Below are 20,408 nucleotides of genomic sequence, written 5' to 3'. Positions count from 1 at the left end.
GCCCTATCAGTTTGAGTTAAAAAAATTGAGCATCTAGAGGCAATCCGATCATTTTACAGAAAAATATCCATGGTACTCACCGGGTAACATCTTTGTTGTTGGCAATTAAGTAGATGCATTCTCTCTTGCAAAAGGTCTTCTCTATCCATGCCTTTTGACCCTGGAAGAAAATGAGAAATTAGATTCAAGGTATAGGAAACCTTATGATGTCAAGGAAAACATCTTGCAAAGGCTGAAGACAGATTTAGCAGATAAATAAGCACGTTTAGGTTTCCTGAGAGAAATCAATTCAATTGACATTGACCAAGAGTTTGGAAGATCAATATGGTATACACAGTACTAATACACAGCCAGGCTAAGATTTATCTGATCGGTATCTGTGAATTCCTTCCACAAGCAATTGAATGTGCTATTTGATTATAACTTATGCTATAAAAGCTGTAGAAAGTCGCATTCACCAATAATACCACAACACATCACACCCTCTGTGCTCCTTTATCAAATGATTGTACCCTGAGTTAAGCTACAAGCATGTGTGACTTGTCATTATTTGATACCTGTTGGGCTCATGTTTGCAGTATACATACCTCTGGCCTAACTCCAAAACCCTTACAAATCATCCATAGACAGGTGAAGATACCTGCACTATCTGTGCACATAACACTAGTCTCATTTCAAACCCATTGGACACTCCGAGAAGATGACACTATCCTTATGTCCCAAGGCACCCTTTGGACGGCTGTCCTCATAAACAAGCCCTGCCTCGTCCTGTGGAACAGCAGATGGACAGATGTTTTAAACATAGGGGCGTTAAGTCCTCCTCAGGGAGCCCTAGATAACCCCCTTACTAAAAACACATCAATGCGTGCGTCGGTGTTCGTTTGTTTCCTTTTTGTGTCCTGGAGTTTAGAGATACGTCCCTTTGTATTATTATTTATCGCATCAAATGTATCACTTTTCGTGCGACTGGTGCCGACCCTGTATCTCCGGAAGTCGGCCAAGTAGTTTCTACCTGTTGTGGTGGCTTCAATCTCACCACTAGATCGAGTACACGTGTGCATCATTTTCACTATGCAAGCCTAATCCTGCAATTACCCCAATAATTGCGCTATGTGTATCGCACATCATTTCTGATTGCTATGCTTATGTTGATCCCATCATTTTCTCTCACACAAAGCTTTGTGCACACACGTTGTGCCATGGGACCCCTGAAACTGGATGTGCCACAGCCACGTGTGCTGTGCTAGCAACGTTCAATGCATGAGTTTAGAAACTGGATGACAATAAACAATGTGAGCCTTTCTAAATCAGTTATTTATTAAAAATATCTCTTAACATTTTCAAGCATTTAAAGAGAGCGCTTTGTGCAGTATGCGTACAGTAGCTCAAGGAGAAGAGCATCCTATGAGTCTTGTGCAACACAGGGGGGCACAATGGAGTGAGGGGGTAAAGAGGCGCGGGCACCCACACCGGGGAACACAGCGAGGATCAGCCAATTCCATTACACTACACGCACTCAGGGCTCTCTCGCACCATGTTATTGGCATCCATCGCATGTACTACCTAGAGACATGCCACTCCGAAAGGGTTACTCAGCCTGGACATCGACTATGTGAGAAGGTAGGGGGTCTGTACTCGCTCAGGTAAGTACCCAGTTGAGGTCTCTCTTACGTCCACCCAGGCATCTCCAACTCGATCCACCATCTCATTCCACCTCTCAAGATCCCTCTCAACATTTTGATGCCTGCGGTTCCATTTTTGCCTGAGACCTGTGATCAAATAAGCTCAATCTTTGACACAAACTAAATGGCATTCCTCTTTGACCTGAGAGACTGTTCTTCGCACACCTTTGGCAGTCTGTGTTTAGCATACTGCTTTGCAGGTATGGTGTGATCAAAACTGTTTCCCCTTTGGAAAGGTCTTAAATAACCTTATGTTTTCATTGACCTCATATGTCCATTTTTTAACGTTTGCCATTGGCAGCAAGTCCTATATATATTTTGTTTTTTTATGTGATCAAAATATTTTGCTTTATTGAATCACATGTGTACTTTCTTTCGAAGAGCACTTCTCTTCAGGAAATAGATTCAAACAGAAAAGCCCTTGCGTAAATGCAGTGCATAGAAATCGTGTCAAAGAGCATTAAAACACCCTACAGTAAGACAACATATTTCTTTAGGGCATCAGACCCTCCTCAAGAATATTTAAAGTAGTCAACTGATGAAACATCAGGCTAGAAACATAGATGGCAATTCACTAAAGGATGTATTGCTACTGTTGCAAGGGGGAATATTAGGGGTATGTACAATATTCTCACAATACACAGAAATGGTCCTTGGATTCAACATCAATCATCCTTTGCTCTGACATGTTAGTCTGCCATTGATCAGTCAGGCATTGCTGTAGGATCGTCTTAAGCATTTTACAGTACTATTATAGTGCATGAGTAATTGAGACATCTCAAACGAAATCAGTCACCAATTTATAAAAACCAAGCTTAATTTTTTATGAATATTGATACCAACATGAACTATGTATCATACAAAAAACTGAAATTGTGGATTTTTGGAGTGTTCAAAAATAAATGTAGTAAATCTTTCAAACTGGTCCCATTGAAATAAATGAGGGGAAACACAGTGACAGTCACATGTAGGGTGAGTTCAACTGAACCTTCTTGTGAATAATATCTTGTGGGTCACCAGACCAAGTTCCAACAGTCATTACCTTGCCTAGGGAGTCCGGGTGCAGAGGTGACTTGGCTGTCCTTGGTACTGAATGGGATCTGCGAGAGCTGTCACAATTGTACACAATACAAATGTGCCACTTCAGACTCCGTACTACTGAATCTATCTATCTATCTATCTATCTATCTATCTATCTATCTATCTATCTATCTATCTATCTATCTATCTATCTATCTATCTATCCATCCATCCATCCATCCATCCATCCATCCATCCATCCATCCATCCATCCATCCATCCATCCATCCATCCATCCATCCATCCATCCATCCATCCATCCATCCATCCATCCATCCATCCATCCATCCATCCATCCATCCATCCATCCATCCATCCATCCATCCATCTATCTATCTATCTATCTATCTATCTATCTATCTATCTATCTATCTATCTATCTATCAAAATGATATAACTACAACACACCTAATGGACACCCTCCTCAATGTCCAAAATATATGGCATGCGAAATACACACACACACACACGCACACACAATACAGACTCACGAAAGACATACATTCCTGAATCCTAACACACACACACTCACAAAACAGACACACTTGTTGCTCTTTATACACTCACACTGATGCTCACACCTAAAATCCCATGACCGATATGCACACACTCCACAGTGCCTTATACACACGAAGCACACACACAAAAACTCATCATTCACTATAAAATTTGACTGACAACACACATTCCTGGCTCCACTCCCAAAACGTGCATATCCAACTTGTTACACATTTTAAAAGATACTCCTGTCTACATAAGCATGCTTCATAGATGCACACACTTTTTTTTCCTGACTCTATGTACACTCGGACTGAGTTACAATCATATTAATATACACAACTGATACCCAAGACAGATACAAATACTCCAAAACAATAGAAACTCACAGTCGACCGGATAAGTAGCCCAACTCACACCAAATCTACATGATACAGACACCCGCCCAAAACTCTGAAAACACATTCCTGACTCCATATTCCTGACTGTACCCACACTTGGCAGAAATTGGATTCTATTTTAATTTAGAATTCAATATTTAACAAAATATACATATATATATTTATTGTAATAACAAACACCAAGCAAAAAATAAGTTAAAACAGAATACAAATTAACGTTGGATTAGAGGAAAGGTTAACAGTGTCTTGGCGTAAAAAATATAAATGTAAGAAATTCATCCACTCTAATAATTCAACATCACCTCATACCCCCAGCATACACTACACATAGCTAATTACATCAAATACTAACACAACCACAATCACACAACAACATTATATGTCCAATATGTCCACATGTATATATGTGAGATATGTTCACACACTCCTACTCAAACACCACACAGCCTCATTCATATGCCCACACTCATTAATATACATTCATACATACACTAGCAACTATCATACACCGACACTCAATTACCATGATTCATTTCTGTACACCCACCATTAACCAGTGCTCTACAATGTATATTTGAAAGAAATCATCAAACAACATCATATATTAGTGCACAACAACCATTACATGTTCACACAAGCACCAGTAAATGCACACAGAATCTCCAATGACCCTACTACATAGCCATGTTTCTAAACACCAATACCCACTAGTATCCACCTAGTAAAATGCCCAAATACTCACCATCATATACCCAGGCAGACAACATTGCCAACATTTACACACTCTACGTGTTTACAACAATACACCAACAAAGATATGGATATACACACATTGCATATATCCACACACAATCGTTACATGTCAGCAAACCCACCGCTAAATGCTGAACTACCAGTAAGACAATCACACAGCTATGTTCGTATGCCCACACCCACAAACATATGATTGTGCACTCACCCTTTAAACAGCCCACATACCTATCATCATAAACCACCACACGAGCAATCATATAACCACACAAAAACCATGTAGCACAGTGCATGGTCTACATGGTTAGCACACAACTTAGTGCCACCATCCAACAATACTAAAAGTGCTTCTAAATATAATCAATAACTCTCGAAACCACACCCCATATTAAACCTTATTTAAACCTTCTCAAGTACTAAGTGGGGTGAAGGTCCCACATTAACTCATCAACTTCCCCAGTTTTTTAGGTCAAAAGTCATTGGTAGTGTACTAGTCTACCTTAACTCCTTTTAAGTATTTATGCGAAACATATATGTATTGATATATTTATATAATGTATATAAATACACCCACACACATATATATATATTACTAGCAGCCCATCCCGACGTTGTCCGGGTATGAACTGCTGCCGGCCAGTAGTATATTGTTTTGTAGGATTTCATTTTTATAAAATTTCTTATCTGTGACAGGCCTGTGAAACGCTCCGATTCACAGTGCACTGCTGATGCACTTAAGAGTGCGTGTTCAGTAGTGTGTGAACTCATGTTTCCCTACTTTATTTTTCCTTGCACAATTATATAGCGCGAACTCGACAACATGGCATGAGCACAATTTACATTACAGAAGAATACATTCATTTGTGGTAGGCACGGGGAGACAAAGTGATTTGCCTGGAATCACAGGCTGTTGAGCTGATGCCGAGATTCGAACGTAGCTCCCCAGATCTAAAGTTCGCAATTCTAGAACTTGTGGCGGGAGGTGTGTCTAAAAGTATATGTCGGTGCTGGCCATCAATGTGAGAGACTTGTGCATTTTTCAAATGGGTGGTGAAAAAATATGAGTATGTTTCTGGAGATGTGGCCCGCCATGCCACCAATGTACTTACCGTGTAGGGTAAACACCCATTATTCCGCAACTTTCTTTCCGCATACCACCACTCCGCATACTTTCATTACGAAAGTACCATGACTCCGCAATGCCATTATAACGCATGGCATTACATTTTATATGCTTTTACCACACATATATTTACAACGAAATTCGTTGTAAATGCATGAATGGTAAAAGCATGTTTTTTTTAAATGTTTGGATATGGTAAGTATGGGTATAGGGGTATATGTTTTGGGGTACTGAGGTATATGTTTTGGGGTGTTTGGGTATTTTAAGGGTTCAGATATCGTTTTGGGTTATGGGGTACAGGGGTAGTTTTAGGGTTTAGGGATAGGTATGGGTTTTGGGGTAAAGGGGTATTGTTAGGGTTCAGTGCTAGGTTTGGGTTTTGGGGTATAGGGGTATTTTTAGGGTTCAGGGGTAGGTTTGGGTTTTGGGGTACAGGGGTATTTTAAGGGTTCAGGGCTAGGTTTGGGTTTTGGGGTACAGGGGTATTTTTAGAGTTCACGGCTAGGTTTGAGTTTTGGGGTACAGAGGTACAGAGGTATTTTAGGGTTCAGGGCTAGGTTTGGGTTTTAGGGTTATTTTTAGGGTTCAGGGCTAGGTTTGGGTTTTGTGGTACAGGCGTATTTTTAGAGTTATGGGGTAGATTTGAGTTTTGGGATACAGGGGTATTTATAGGGTGCAGGGCTAGGTTTGGGTTTTGGGGTACAGGGGTATTTTAGGGTTCATGGGTAGGTTTGGGTTTTGGGGTACAGTGATATTTTTAGGGTTCAGGGATAGGTTTTGGTTTTGGAGTACAGGGGTATTTTTAGGGTTCAGGGGTAGGTTTGGGTTTTGAGGTACAGGGGTATGTATAGGGTTCAGGGCTAGGTTTAGGTTTTGGGGTATAGGGTATATTTATAGGGTTAAGATGAGTTAGTATTTAAGGGTGTTGGGGTATTTTAAGGAGTAAGGGTGGGTTCTGATTATGGGGTGCAGGGGTATTTAAAGGGAGCAGGGTGGGTTTAGCACACGATATGAGCCATGGCATGAAGGGTGGAACGTTCCACACGCCCCCAGCGTTTGTCACGCCCCCCGCACACGCCCACGGCACAACGCAGACGCGCCCACAAGGGACTACTTTGCTGGCACGGTTCTTTTACCTTTTAAATGTATATGGTGGGCGTCTGCATAGCCTATGTCCTTCTGCTGCAATTGCCCTTTCCAACGCTGTATTGGGTGTTGTGATTGGTGCAGTGGTTCCTGAGATTACCCGCCTCAAAGGTTTGGGCTCTCTCTTTATTATATTAGTACGGATTCCTCATCTCTGGACAAAGCTATCCTGCGCTAATGAGCTGGCCGGTATTTTATCAATTTCAAGCTTTATACTATACCTGGAATGGTAAAATGTCCTTTATATTTTTTTGTGGACGTGAACAGTACCTTGTAATCCTATGTTTAAATACATTGCTGAAAATGACAAAAGAATCTTCTAGCTCAGTGTGGCTGGCATGGGGCTTGTGCTATGCCACAAACATCTTGTAGACACACTTGGGGAGGCCAGATGCAGAAGGTTAGTGGTGTAGATGTGCCCCATGTACAAGAACTGCCCTTACACGAAATATTGTGGCCTTCCCAGAGTTCCGTACTTCTATTTTCCACACACACGCATATATGTACATGTATTATATAAATGATGCTACCAAAATTAAATGTGGAAGTCTCCCATTCCAAATATATGTGCAGCTGACTTGTTTATATCCGCCCGTCTCTCCTATGCTACTATATGAGTAGCATATAGCAATCAATGTACATGCTAATGAACCTCTGGCATCGTATAGACAAGGGAGTCTGCTGCCAAAAAGGCTTGTGGCCTGCCGCTAAAAACTGCTCTCAGCACTGTTTATCTTTGTTATTGAAAACCACTGGAGGGGAATGAACGTAAAAACGCATGGCTCTGAGGAGACAGACAAAAGAAACCATTTATGAGGCCAAGCAAACAAAATAGGCTTAACGGGGCTTTCCCCTTTGTGAGCCAGTCCAGGGCCATCCACTCTCATCAAAGGGGAGGCTAAATGATGGTGATAGCTTTCTAAAGCGGACGTGTTCCGCCAAGAAAATGCAAATATCAAGATAATCATTAGAATGGACAAAGCGACTGTGATCCCAAGCAAAGTTCCTATACTCTCTTTGCAGTCACAAGCAACAGTTTGCAAGTTAATGCCCAGGGACAACTTAACGAATGATGTTGGCATTACAAAGTTACACCTAAAGTTGCACTGCAGACTGCCAAAAGATTGTGATAGTCATGTTTTGTACAGAATGATTTGTGTATAGTGCACTAGAAACGTGACACATTTGTAAGTGATGCTTTCATGAGTTTGCACTCAGTCAGGGGCGTGGCTTGGTCAGTAAGATTGGGGGGTTGAGCTTCGGATTTGTCAACAGTCACCCTGTCATATAATGTTAAAATACATTACACGACAAGCAGGGTGCATGAGAGCGACCTAAGGGACAGTGAAAAGGGAGAGGAATTCGGATTGGTAGGAGTATAAAGTGAGAAAAAAACACAATAGTTTGAAAACTAACCAAAATTTGGGATGAATTTCAAAACTGAGAGTGAGAGAGTGTGTGCATTTTTTGTCTGTGTTTGTAAAAAATTCCTGATGAAATTCGACAGACACCGCACCATACCCGACTGAAAGCGCCTGTACCCAACTATTTATCATAAAATACATTTATTAGGGGGGTGTAGCACCCCAAACGACCCCCCTGAAGCCATACCCCTAGTCATGATTTAATTTAGACCCAGAGATCCATGCAGTATCTTCTTTGACTACTAATTGTTAATATTACAAAGGCATATAAGAAGATGTTTAAGGATGTCAATAATGCCAAACGTGCAGAGCGAACACAGATCAGTCTTTGTAATCTTTGACTAACACAGAGAAAGCTCTACGTTCGTTCTTACTCTATTCACAAAGCTTAATAAATTAGCTTTCATGATAAAGACAGTATTAGATATTTTGAGACCTGTGGCATGGAAGTTTGCCACACCCCTCACAGACGTCCATACATGATGACTAGGGCCTGTAATGTATGACTGAAAGGGGAGACAACCTTTACAACGCGGGCTTTAAAACGCAAGTCGTTTCAACGACTTGCGCTGAAGGGCGCTGTAAGCTAAGGAAAAGTAAGATTTACTATACAACACCTTCCCTACTGTATGTAGACTGGTGTTGGAATAGTAAATCGTACTATCCCTAAGTCCAGTGCCCTGCAGTGCAAGTTGTGGAAACGAATTGCGCTGTAAAGCCCGCGTTGTAAGATACCGGGATCAACATGATCGCGTAGTATCGTCATACATTCGGCTGAAAGCTGGTGCTGAAGTTGAAAACGAAAAATAGCCTTTTGCCATTCTTACATTAAAGCCTTTGGAGTTGAACAATAACAAAAGCCCTTTACCATTCCAAACACATTATTACAGCTACGATTGGAAACATACAATCCAAGTAAGGAGGGCTGATCCATTGCCCCATGCTGCCCTGGACGGAATAAAATGCAAATGACACAATAACAGACTAATGGCCGGCTGAAAGCCCATATACATATATATAATTTTAGTAAAATCAAAATGACCAGGCCCTATTGAAATCAAAAGGTCTTGGCAAATGTCAGACCTGAAAATTCGAACGGAAGTCCTAATATTTTAATGCAAATGTGTTCCTTAAAGTTCACACTACAACTGAGGAAAGACATTTCGCAATTACTTTCTCACAAGTATGAACTGTTATGAAAGTGTGCTCCACAGGACAAATGGTCAGCATTTCCAAGTGCAATATTAACTGAAAAAAACCTAAAGCAAGTGAACGCTTCTCCTTTTTTTTGCCAACGTTTTTGACAGGGAAATTGAAATGACCTCTTCAGCTATCTTCAGGTTTTTTTTACTTTACTCCTCTATTGTGTCATAGGTCACCGACGTCAGTCAAGTTGTTTAAAGTTAACAAATTAGCTTATCGCCATTAATGAGTTCGTGGGTGAGGAGGGGAAATGTCATTTTCTGTATGTGCTTAATTCATTTTTCAATAAGTGTAGGTATCCCCCACGACCTTGCATTATGTACCATTCACAGAACAAATATTGCATCTTGTTCTATATATCCCAGGAGTACATTCCTGTGCCAGGCGCTGCCTGAGAGGTCACGAGGCGTCACAGGGGGTGCTGTGGAGTTTGACTGGAGGGGGATGAAATCAGGCCTCAGACCGGCTGAGCTCTCACATGATCCCACAAAGGGCAGTGTGGAAGGATACAGGAAATGAGCAGCGGGGTGGACATCAGCTGACGGTCCACATGGTATCACCCATGACAGCACGTGCTCTCATCAGTCATTGGAATGGCACAGTCAATTTCCATAGTTCACAGGGCACGGTCATTAATGGGCAGTCACAGGACTGGTGAGTGTTTTGTGTGTCCAATGCTCTTTGAACAGCTAGCTACTTCCATCTTCTCGAGTCTCCCCTGCCCTCTTCTTCTTACCTTTAGGCCATTTGGATTAGTAGACAATGGCTAACTATAACCTGTTAAAGGAAAAGGATGTGTCTGTAAAATAACTACCCCAGAACCTAATTCATTCGAATCAGGAAACGCATGTTACGCTTCCATCCTGTGCTCCCCAATACACATATCTCTGGAATGTCCCATGGACATGCTCCCAGCATACACTGGGCGGTTGTAGGGACAGAGAGAGATGACAGGGGCTAGCGAGGAGAAAACTAGAGCAAACTTCAAGAAAGAAATGTTAGGAACAGACCAAACCATAAGGAACACCCTTCAGAGGAGCATGAGTGAGTGAACGCCTGAGGGAGCAAGGGTGTGCTATCACGGTGGATTGCACCTATATCAGCCCAGATCATACGCAGAAAGAATAGATTGGTACTTCCAGTTACTGAAATATGGTAGTAAAACTGCCAACTCCTGCTGAAAGAAATTTTGTGGAAGTGGAAAATTGCATCATTACAGCGGCCCTAATTGGAAATATCAGGGGAGGGGGGCAAAAAATACACCAGAGAGTCTAACAACTGCAAATACACAAAGCTTGGCAATATTGTATTTGGGTGAAAGGAATTCTTTCGTATAGTAATATTCTTACATATTCGGAACCATGAGGTCTTTTTTGGAAGGTTTTTAGTTGTAGGGCTCATTACTTTCAATATTCTAGAAGTGAAGTCTTGTTTGGATCCAAGCCTCGCCTACAGGAATAAACACATGCGGTCTAAAAGCCACTGGGCTATGGGTTTCCCAGTGGATAACATAGTACAACCGTGCTTGTTAAGACTAGCTCACTTCAGACAGAACAGACTGTGCTGAGGCTGGTCTTTAAATGGATCTCCCACTTGTTTTTCTAGTAGCTAGGCTGATTCTTGGAGGTGTGCAGAGCTAAGGGTAACACAATGCACTGAATCGGATTTCTAATTAGTGGGAAGGTCTCATCAATAGAAACTTTTTTGCAATAGCAATTCCGTTTTTGCTATTTTTTTATGCCTTCGGATATTCTTCACATTCTCAATGCCTAGCACATGTCAGTTGGGAGATGATAGCCATGAGACAAGTTCTGACCCCGAGACCCCTGCTTTCACCTTTCTGATGCCCGAATATATTCAGTATGGATTCTGGTGCAGAACCGCTTTACCAACATCCACATTTAAGGGTCTTATGGTAAACACTATACTGAAAGATTAATCCCTTAAATTATAACTTATTTCTTTTTTGTCAGTTCCATAATTCTGTATTGACTGGGATTTGCAAATTCCTTGACAAATAACTTAAAGAAATCTTCAAGTCTGATTCAGTTGCCTCTCAGGAATTTGGTCATTGCTCACGGTTCTACTTCCACACACTAGACGAGATGGTTGTTGCTGCCCCTTATGGGTGGCTGATGCAGCAAACTGTGGATGCCTTTTAGACGGCATGTAGAAATGTGCCTGTATTCAAGAGGCACTAGGCACCTTCAACACATTATCTTGAAAGCACCTTCAACACATTATGCATGACATAGGAGATGACCTTAGACAGAACCTGGCCAAGTTGCCCAAAACCTTCCTCTAAAATTCCAAAAGTTCCTTGATCCATCTACCTTGATGTGTGCCTCAACACATAAAAAACAGTAAATTACCTCACTATCTCAGAATTCGAAAATGACCTTATTGGGGACTCATTTTATGGCAACCAAGGCGTCAAGCGCTTTATGTTCAGAGGAATCGTGGCATGCATCATTAAGGAAATAATTTTACCTGCTAAAGCAATAAGGGGTCTAAAGTGTATAATCCAACCATATCCTGAGAAGGTAGAAACGATTTAAGAGGCTCGAAGGAAACAAATTACCATTTGTTCTGGGTTAAAAATACTTAAAAAACAGCATTACAGAAGGTCATGCAATATTAGATACGAAAATGGAAAAAAACAAAATGGGTCTGTGAGTCCATCTTTGAAGAAAATCTGAAAAGTGCAAAACTAAGCACAAAGTTCATATAGCATATCAACGAATACCTGGATATCAAAGTTCTGTAATCTGAAGAGAGTACTACAATTATTCTCAAACTAATATTATTTGTTCATTTTGAGGGAAGGTCTTTGATCAGCAGTGGGGCATCCGGCAGTATTTATTGAGTAAGCTCATTTGATCACATTAGGGAAGAGCAGTGGATTTACAGAGTTTGCACAGGTAACTTTGGCCGGCATGCATATCTCATCTAAGCAGCAGCAGGTACTCAACCCACTACCGTAACTAGTAACAAATAAACACCATCGCAATGTGCCCAATTAAAAAGCATAAATATTCATTAAATACTGCATGATGTGGATGGATTCAAAGGTAGCTATTTGCGGTGTGGTATTTTTAGGGTATCATCTTTCCCTCAGATTTGACCGCTGGATCCCTCCATAGTGAGTATGTTCCATCTGTTGCTTTTCCTCTACCCTCTGTAGCTAATGGCAGAGTTTATACGGCGTGAGGTCTGTTTTGACATTGCTTATCCTTGGGGTAATGTTGCTTCTGGAGGTTCATCCTCAATTCAAAGACCCAATTTCAGGGTCATGGCCTTCACCTTACAAAATGCCTTGTTGATTGCTTTTTATCGCCTTGGACTCTCTTATCCAATCAAGAGACTTTCCCACTATAAGCCAACTAGAGTTCTAACCTCCTGCACTGAATTAATTGGCATCAACAAAGCCAAAAACAAAGAGTAAGAGATGGGGTGGTTCTCTTTTTCGCTCTGGCTGCGTCTGGGTGGAATGCTCTTCTGCTACATCTTGGGGCATAAAGGAGGTTGACCTGTGTCCGCCCAAACTCTGGCTATATAAGAAAGCTTTTTAAACTGCTCTTACTGTGGGAATTGGGCCGTCTAATCTTCGAGCGCAAGAACACCCAGTGGAGTAGCTGCGCACTTTATAAGCACTTTAAACTTAAACTCAATTGCTGGAATGGTGTGGCCAACGGTGCTAGACCACTTGAGTCCAGAGAAGGAGGAGTCTATATGGAATGCTACATTCATCTCAGAGTGGGCTCTACGCATTAGTCTAAACGGTGACCCTTTAACACCTCGGAGGCCTGCAAAGGGAAATAGTTGGCTAAGATGAAGAAAGCATGGTGTTTTTTAAACTTCAGGGTTTGTATTCCCATCTTCTATGATTCAACATATCACAGGCAAAGTACTCGAATATGAATCTAAAACCAAAGCACGTGTTCACAACTGCACCTGAGAGCAGACATTCGTTATTTTTTAGAATTGCAAATGTTTCTTCAGTTTTACAACATTGTTTGTTTGTATGTGCAGAAATGCAGGAAGGAGGCATCACTGTTGCAAGCAAAATATAGCACTGCGGTCATACACACACACATGCGTACCCACCTATACACACGCGCGCACATAAACACACACTTTTTCTTAACCACATAGGCCACTTCATTTTTCTTTATCATAAATGATTCCTCAGTTTTTTAGAGGCAGGCTCAGTTAACACCGCTCATGGACATGAGTGAATGGAGGGAGCATGTATAAACCGCACAGTAGAGACTGCTACACGTGGTTTGTCTGACTGAGCAAGAAAAACCATCAGTGCCATACCGGTGGAGAGTCAAATTCACTATAAAGTCATACAAAGTACGTCTTTTTTACGTTTTAATACAGAATTATTCACTGTTGGTCCTCTGTTTTGCTTTCTAGACTATTCAGAGTGCCAAGTGGAATCATTTTGTGTGTATCTGTCTGTGGGTATATATATGTGTGTGTCTGTACATGCGCATACCTGCTTCTGTGTATGTCCGATGTATGTGCATGTGTTTACAATGAAAGCCAAGAATGAAACTAGCCAAGGTGCCTATACTCCCAAGAGAATAAAGTGGTGTTTAGAAAACGCCCCCATCACGAGAGTTGGAAAAAACGAGGCCATCTCGCAGGCTGCCTTAAAATGAAAGACCTTCAACAAATTAGCGCCTTAAAAAGTTGACCATCTATTTGTTGTATCCAAACATCGCATAAATGCTTTTTGCACAAAGAAAAATTACATTAACATGCGCTGTGTACTTAAAGTACTGCTACAGAGCATGAATTGATTGTGAGTCATGGCAAGGGATACACGAGCGGTTTACCTGAATATACTATCGATTCCCAAGCACATTGACCATGATATCTCCTTTGGAAAGTTTAAAATACACGTGTTGCTTTCGAAAAACTTTCAATAGCACTCATAATCTGTTGGTATTCCCATTGCTCTCCACAAATGCAGTCAGCGTAGGATGCCACCCTCCTTCCATACAGGCTCCAAATAATTCAGCAAATGCTATTTAATGTCATGTTAGAATGCAACTTAGGACCACTAGCAGTCTATGACTTTGCAACTACAGGAAGTAGCAGGAATCTACTAGAATTAACACACAAATTTCAAATCTTACATTTAAAAAGTGAATATCCTACCTTGGGGGCACAGGGGCACTCTTCAACTGAGTTTGCAGAACTCCCCTGCTCTGGGCCCAGTCATGGGCCCCCTTACTAGCCGCATGGGCCCTTCCTCTCATTGTGCTGCTCCCTGGTCTCTTGCTGAGTCCTGCTGCCGCCGTGGAGCTGCTGAGAATCCCACGGGAGTGGGAGCCCCGCCACTTTAAGAAGAGAAACTCATATGATCAGCATGTGAGCAACTCTCGGGCTCCAGCCAATCAGTGCCCTTGCCGGAGCCAGCCTCATGACTGCCTTTGAAGGTAATCCTGCGAAGTCCCATGACCCATCTCCCTGCCCAGAGGGTGTTTGCATCTCATGGTAGAACAAGGCACAACAAAATCTACTTTAACAGTTGCCCCATGAATCCCCTGCTTGTTAAAGCGCCTCCCCCCCCCCCCCTTACTCTGCAACGTGACTCGCCCCTGCCTGCAGTGCGGGGCGGCTCCAGAGAGAGCCGCAACTTTTAATTTGAAGTGTCTGCCTTCTGCTAAAGTTTCAACGCTATTTGCATAATTGAGACAATTGGGCCGTCATTAGACCCACAGATCCCCATTCTTTGCAAAAAGGAGAAAGCAGGTCACACAGAAAATAATGAGACGTAATCCGTTTCAGAGCAATTTTAAAGTTTAGACGAGATGCCCGCATTAAGCAATAAAAGAGCTAAATCGGCTAAACTTGTGATCGGTGTGAACTTCATGTGTTGCTCGTGCACGTTGCCACATGGGGCATTTGACCAAATTCACTTTTAAAACCGTTAACTGCTCCTGTTTATCTCTTTCTGGTCGTGTTCTACAATGCCGTGCAAAGACAACTCTGGAGGCCATGTTTATCACGTGCCACCAAGGGGCACCGGAAGAGACCCAGACAATGCTAATGTTATCAAAGCCTTTTCCCATACAATGGCACGGACGCTGCAGAACATACAAGGGTCGATGTTCACAGTTTGCACATAGATTTATCTCTCGCCACTGGATGTTGAAGCTTAACAGCACAGGCAGCCCATGAAAAGTCCTGTAAACTCATCGCTTCTTTTCCCAGGGTGGGATGGAATGCTCAATGGGAAGAAAGAAGTCAGCTCAATTCTGCATCGTTAGCAAAATCATATATTGCAAGAGTTCGTATGTATATATGGTACTTTTGTAGTATGAACCTAGCCAAAAGGCAGCAGAGTGCTGTACATGGTCAAAGACAAGTGATTAATTTGAGCCGGTGGTTTCCGGTTCACCACACTTAATGGTCAACACCAGCACTTAAGACACCTACCACATGGAGGAGATGTTTGTGCAATTAAAAGATAAGTAGAACAATAGTTGTTTATTAATTCAATGAACATTAAAACAACTAATTCCTGCTGCCCAAGACATTCTTATAGCTTTGGGGGCCTTGAATAGTCTGAAATGTCACACTTGTAGCAGAGTGACCGTTAGTTGTTGCATAGGTACTGTCATTGGCAATGCTGGCCGTGGCAAAGTATGGTGCAAGCTGTGGTGGTCTCCTGGCGCCTATTATTGTACAAATTAAGCCCTGTGAGACGTTCATAAAATCATGTGTAAAATAAGAAGTAGCTGGATTGTGGCCGTTATTGCCTTGTTATGCAGTGCCCTTCAAAGAGGTGAGTCTTAAACTCTTTCTTAAGTAGGGGAGCACTGGGGCAGTTCTGATGCATGCAGGGAGGTTTTGCCAGAACTTGGCTGCATATAAGGAAAAGGCTTCTGGCCTGTTTTTTCATTTTCACGCTTCTTAGTCTCAACTAAGCCCATATACATGGTGATGTCTTGGTTATGGGTGTGCTGAGAACTATCAGAGGAGGTAAACTTATCCGCAAGATAAACAAGGGTGCTGGCCATGATAGCTTTGTAAATAAAGAAGCTTGTTTCGAAGATGGTGCTGGTTGGCAAGAAAAGCTAATGGAATTCCATCAGGATGGGGGCGATGTGATTATATTTCCACTAGCCCTCAATGCTGCATGCCCCAGAATGTAGGATGCTCTGAAGCAGTGCCAATGCGTAGTCTTGGAGGCCATGGAGCAGGGCGTTAGCCATGCTACCACATATCACTATCCAGAAGTGAGACTACCACCGCTTGAACAGCCCTTCTAAATTTGCTTCCTGCAAGAAAATATTTGACATGCTTTAGAAGAGAGCTGTAGTACCCGGCCGCATTTGTTCCTTGTGGGTGAGGTTGTTTTCCAGGGTAAATCCATGTGACTTGGCATTCAGTAAAAGTTGCTTTTCAATTCTGTCAAGAATCATGTCATTGAGTCAGGTTTGTTCCGTTTCCTGATTTTTTATTTTACCAAATAACCGAAATGACGGCTCTCTGCAGGCAGTGTTTGAGGCATTGGATGTCATAAGCAGAGGAGAATTTCGAGAAGAATTGTGTGTCATCAGCATTATGGTGAATTTTGATGCTTTGTCTATGAATAGAGTAACATATAGAAATTGAAGATGACGGGACAGTATGAACCCTGGGGGACTACGCAGGTGATAGGGATCTTTTCGTATCTGGAGATGCTCATGTGAACAAATTAGTGTTGGTGAGAAAGGTAGTTGTAGGAGAACCACTGAAGGACATTGACGGTGAATCCCATTCCGGATTCCAGGGTGCCTATGAGGTTGGGATGGTTGGCTGTGTCAAAGGAAGTTGAGAGTTCCAGCAATATAAGAAGGCAGGGATCATTTTCATCTGTGGTCAGGAGGGCATCTCCTACAATGTGTAATGTAGCAGTCTCCATGCTACGGTGCAATCTGAATATATGCAGAAAATGGTTAACATTAATGTGTCTATGAGTTGAATATAGACTGATTATTAAGAATCTTGCTAATGAATGGTAGGTGAGTGATGGGCTGCTAGTTGGGTAGGTCTTCAGTGTCTAGTGCAGGTTTCATTAGGAGTGGGATGATCTGGTCTGTTATAGAAACTTACTGAAATTTGCAAGGTAAACAGCTATATCCCATGCTACCAAAGCCAGCAATTAACCATTTATGTTATTTCCCTGGGGGCAGGTATATGTTTTCAACTTGGAAATAAATAATAACCTGAAGAAGTCATTATTTCCACACGGAATTCCGTGTGTTTTGCCTTTTTCACAGCCCTTTCTCCTCATACATTTTGGTAAGTGTACGAAATTGGATTACTAATTGAGGGGGGTGAAACCCTACTCAAGTAGGAGCCACAATCCTTATCAGGGTGAAGTCACAAGCAAAGATCAAATTAACCTGTGGTTAACCGTCTGGTAGCTTGACTAAAAATCAGTCAGGCTTAACACAAATGCAATGTGTAAGATAATATTCATTCAGCACTTCAAACAGTGATAACGTGAAACACAATATATGAAAAATTCCACAGCAATTTAGAAAAATTGAGTAGAATTTAATAAACAATTTAAGACTAAAATGACAAAACTCCAGTCAGTAAAACTGGAGATATGCAATTTTTAAGATCTGAGTGAAAATGCTGGCAAAAAGCTCAAAGCACCAAGTGTGGCTATCTGGTCACTCCAGACAGGGACAAAGTTACAAGTTCAGGCCAACTGCAATGGAGCACAGGCTGGCTACAGGGACCCAGCAAGGCCTGCTGTCAGGTCCCCCACTAAAAGGTCCAATAATCAGAAAAATGTCCAGAATGATAAAAGAGGAATGATGGTAGCCGCTTTGTCTAAACTTTGGAAAAAACATTGGGTGCAGGGCAGACTGCAACATGGCGGCAAGGTGTTCCGTAAAGGAAGACCGGTTAGCGCTCTTGTTCAATTTGGAGATTCATATGATACCGGTGAGGGGCGCGAAGAACTGCGCACTTCACCTGAACAATCTGAGGAGTAGGAGGTGTATCTGCGCGTCGCGTTTAGTCAGGGAAAAAGAAGAGCGCGTCGCGAGAATTCCAGAGAAAGAAATATCGAGTTTGTCAAGCAGTATTCAAGTAAGACTGTTCCGATATCATCGTTTATGAGGAAGTTCGTAATTTGGTGACTGCGCGTGCTTTCCAGGAGCTTCTTAGCCCCGGAGCTCATGCGTATTAATCTTGCATATCCGTTTGTGCGAACTAGAGTCTAGCAGTACCCCCTCAGTATCTAGTAGACTACGGGTGAGATTGTGAGGCATATTCGCACTCCATAGATGTGAATGCCATTTCCTAACAAGTCTTGTAGACAATGTATAGAGTAAAACAATAAGAAAGCAACACAAGAGAAAACAGAAGAATAAGGTCCAGTCTCAGTAATTGAACTCAAGAGCAGTGAAGTAACTGCAGAATTTAATAAGAGATACAAAAATAGGTGAAGAAGATACAAGGCTGCAGTTCTCAGTTCTGTAGGTGAGCATAATTGGAGGGTAAATCAAAGATTAGAAGAGCAAGAGAGAGAAATATTAATGACACTAGTTTATTAAATTACAGTGAATACAACTCAGAACAGAAGAACCCGTAAATAAAGAAGAGAAGCAAAGGCACACAGCTCATTGGGTAGGTCTTAGAGTAAAACAGGGAATTATCAGTAGGAGAAAGGAAGTGCAGGGAGAGTCATTTGTAACTTTATTTTGCAGCACGAACAAGAGCCAGCTGAGCAGACGATAAAGGTCAACAAAGAAAACGAAAAGAAGAAAGGAAGACTACACTTGTGTGCATTCTCTTCTATGTCCAATTCCCCTTTCCCAGTTGGGGCTCTTCTGGCTACACATTTAGAAATTGTGCGTGGCTGGGGAGTTCTGAGGAGGAATTGGGAGCTAACATCGTTCTGCTCCTGTGTCATTGGCCAGCAAAAGAGAAGAGCTGGTTCTGACACCTACTGAACAAAGTACCTTAGATTCTGGTTGTAGAGAGATGCAGAGTCCTATGTCGAGGATGTGTCAAGCAGCGGCGATTCCTAGAAGCTGCGATGCTGCAATCTGAGGTCCTGCACTGCCATAGAAGATGCCGTTGACTGGCGATGCAAATTCCTGCATTAAAGATGCATCGCGCACCAGCTGGTTTCAAGGAAGCTGCAGGGCTCGTGATACCGAGTCCTTCGTCGTTGTCTCGGACGTTGTTGATGAGGGGCTTGTAACGTGAAGGCCTTTATGTGGATGTGTCACAAAGTGGCGATTCCTGGGATGCTGCTGGTGGTGATGCAAAGTCCTGCGTTACGGCACAGTCCTGATGTGGAGTTTAGTGAGGCGACGTACCGCACAGCGGTTCTGATGCGCAATTTCTGGGAAGCAATGTGTTGGTCCTGCTGGCACCACAGTTGAGCTGGCAGAGCACCTACTGACCTACTTCTAAGGGTCCAGGACTAGGTTGGCACCACATGGGAGGGCAGGACTCACAGCTGGCAGAGATCAGGTGCTGAGTTCAAGACAAAGGAAGTTGGTTCTGTTCCTGAGCCTTCTGATTAGCCCTTGGAGTCATTCTGGTGGTCACGGGCTCAAGATAAAGGTACAGTCCTAACTCAGGCAGGAGAGCAGCAGGGTGACAGTCCTTCATGCAGGAAAGCAGCACAACAGTCCTTCTACTGAGTCTTCCACAGTTCCAGATGTGTATTAAGGAGTATGGATCTGAGGTCCAATATTTATAACTGGGACCTAGGATAAGGTTCTGGAAATTTCCACCCGCGAGGTGTCAGGCATCCCCTTGCTTCCTTCTTCCTGTTTGAAGAAGGTTGCATGCAGCTTTGGATCCATTGAGCAAGCCCAAACTAACTAGTGTTCAAACATATCAGCTATCTAGAGTACAAAAAGCAGATATATTCAAGAGGAAATATGGCAGAAAGATAGATTTCCTACAGAATGGATTTAGGATGGTTCTATAGCTTCCTGCCCTGGTCCAAGCTTGTTTGGGGACACAAATGACTAGTGGCAAACCCTTTGTGAGTGTGTTCAGGCAGAGTCTTTGTGATGTGTAAGTGTGGTAGGTTCCATCACCTCCCTACTCGTTCATT

The 20,408-nt window shown here is 42.3% G+C and overlaps 1 protein-coding gene across 1 annotated transcript in view; it reads right to left on the bottom strand.

Annotated features, from left to right (window-relative positions):
- LOC147733784 (transient receptor potential cation channel subfamily M member 1-like) overlaps window positions 1-16,752 on the bottom strand; it is a 36,058-nt gene extending 19,306 nt beyond the window's left edge. The window contains exons 1-3 of the mRNA XM_086957468.1: window positions 16,653-16,752; window positions 14,480-14,529; window positions 81-160 (exon numbers count right to left, since the gene is read on the bottom strand). Of these exons, the coding sequence (XP_086813594.1) occupies window positions 81-160; window positions 14,480-14,529; window positions 16,653-16,752 (230 nt within the window). The remainder of the gene's footprint in view (window positions 1-80; window positions 161-14,479; window positions 14,530-16,652) is intronic.
- Between the last annotated feature and the right edge of the window lie 3,656 nt (window positions 16,753-20,408).

The sequence above is a fragment of the Lissotriton vulgaris genome, chromosome 2_1 (assembly GCF_964263255.1).
Source record: "Lissotriton vulgaris chromosome 2_1, aLisVul1.2, whole genome shotgun sequence".
NCBI lineage: Eukaryota > Metazoa > Chordata > Amphibia > Caudata > Salamandridae > Lissotriton > Lissotriton vulgaris.
The sequence above is the reverse complement of the archived record's forward strand: the minus strand, read 5'-3'. Positions and strand labels throughout refer to the sequence as shown.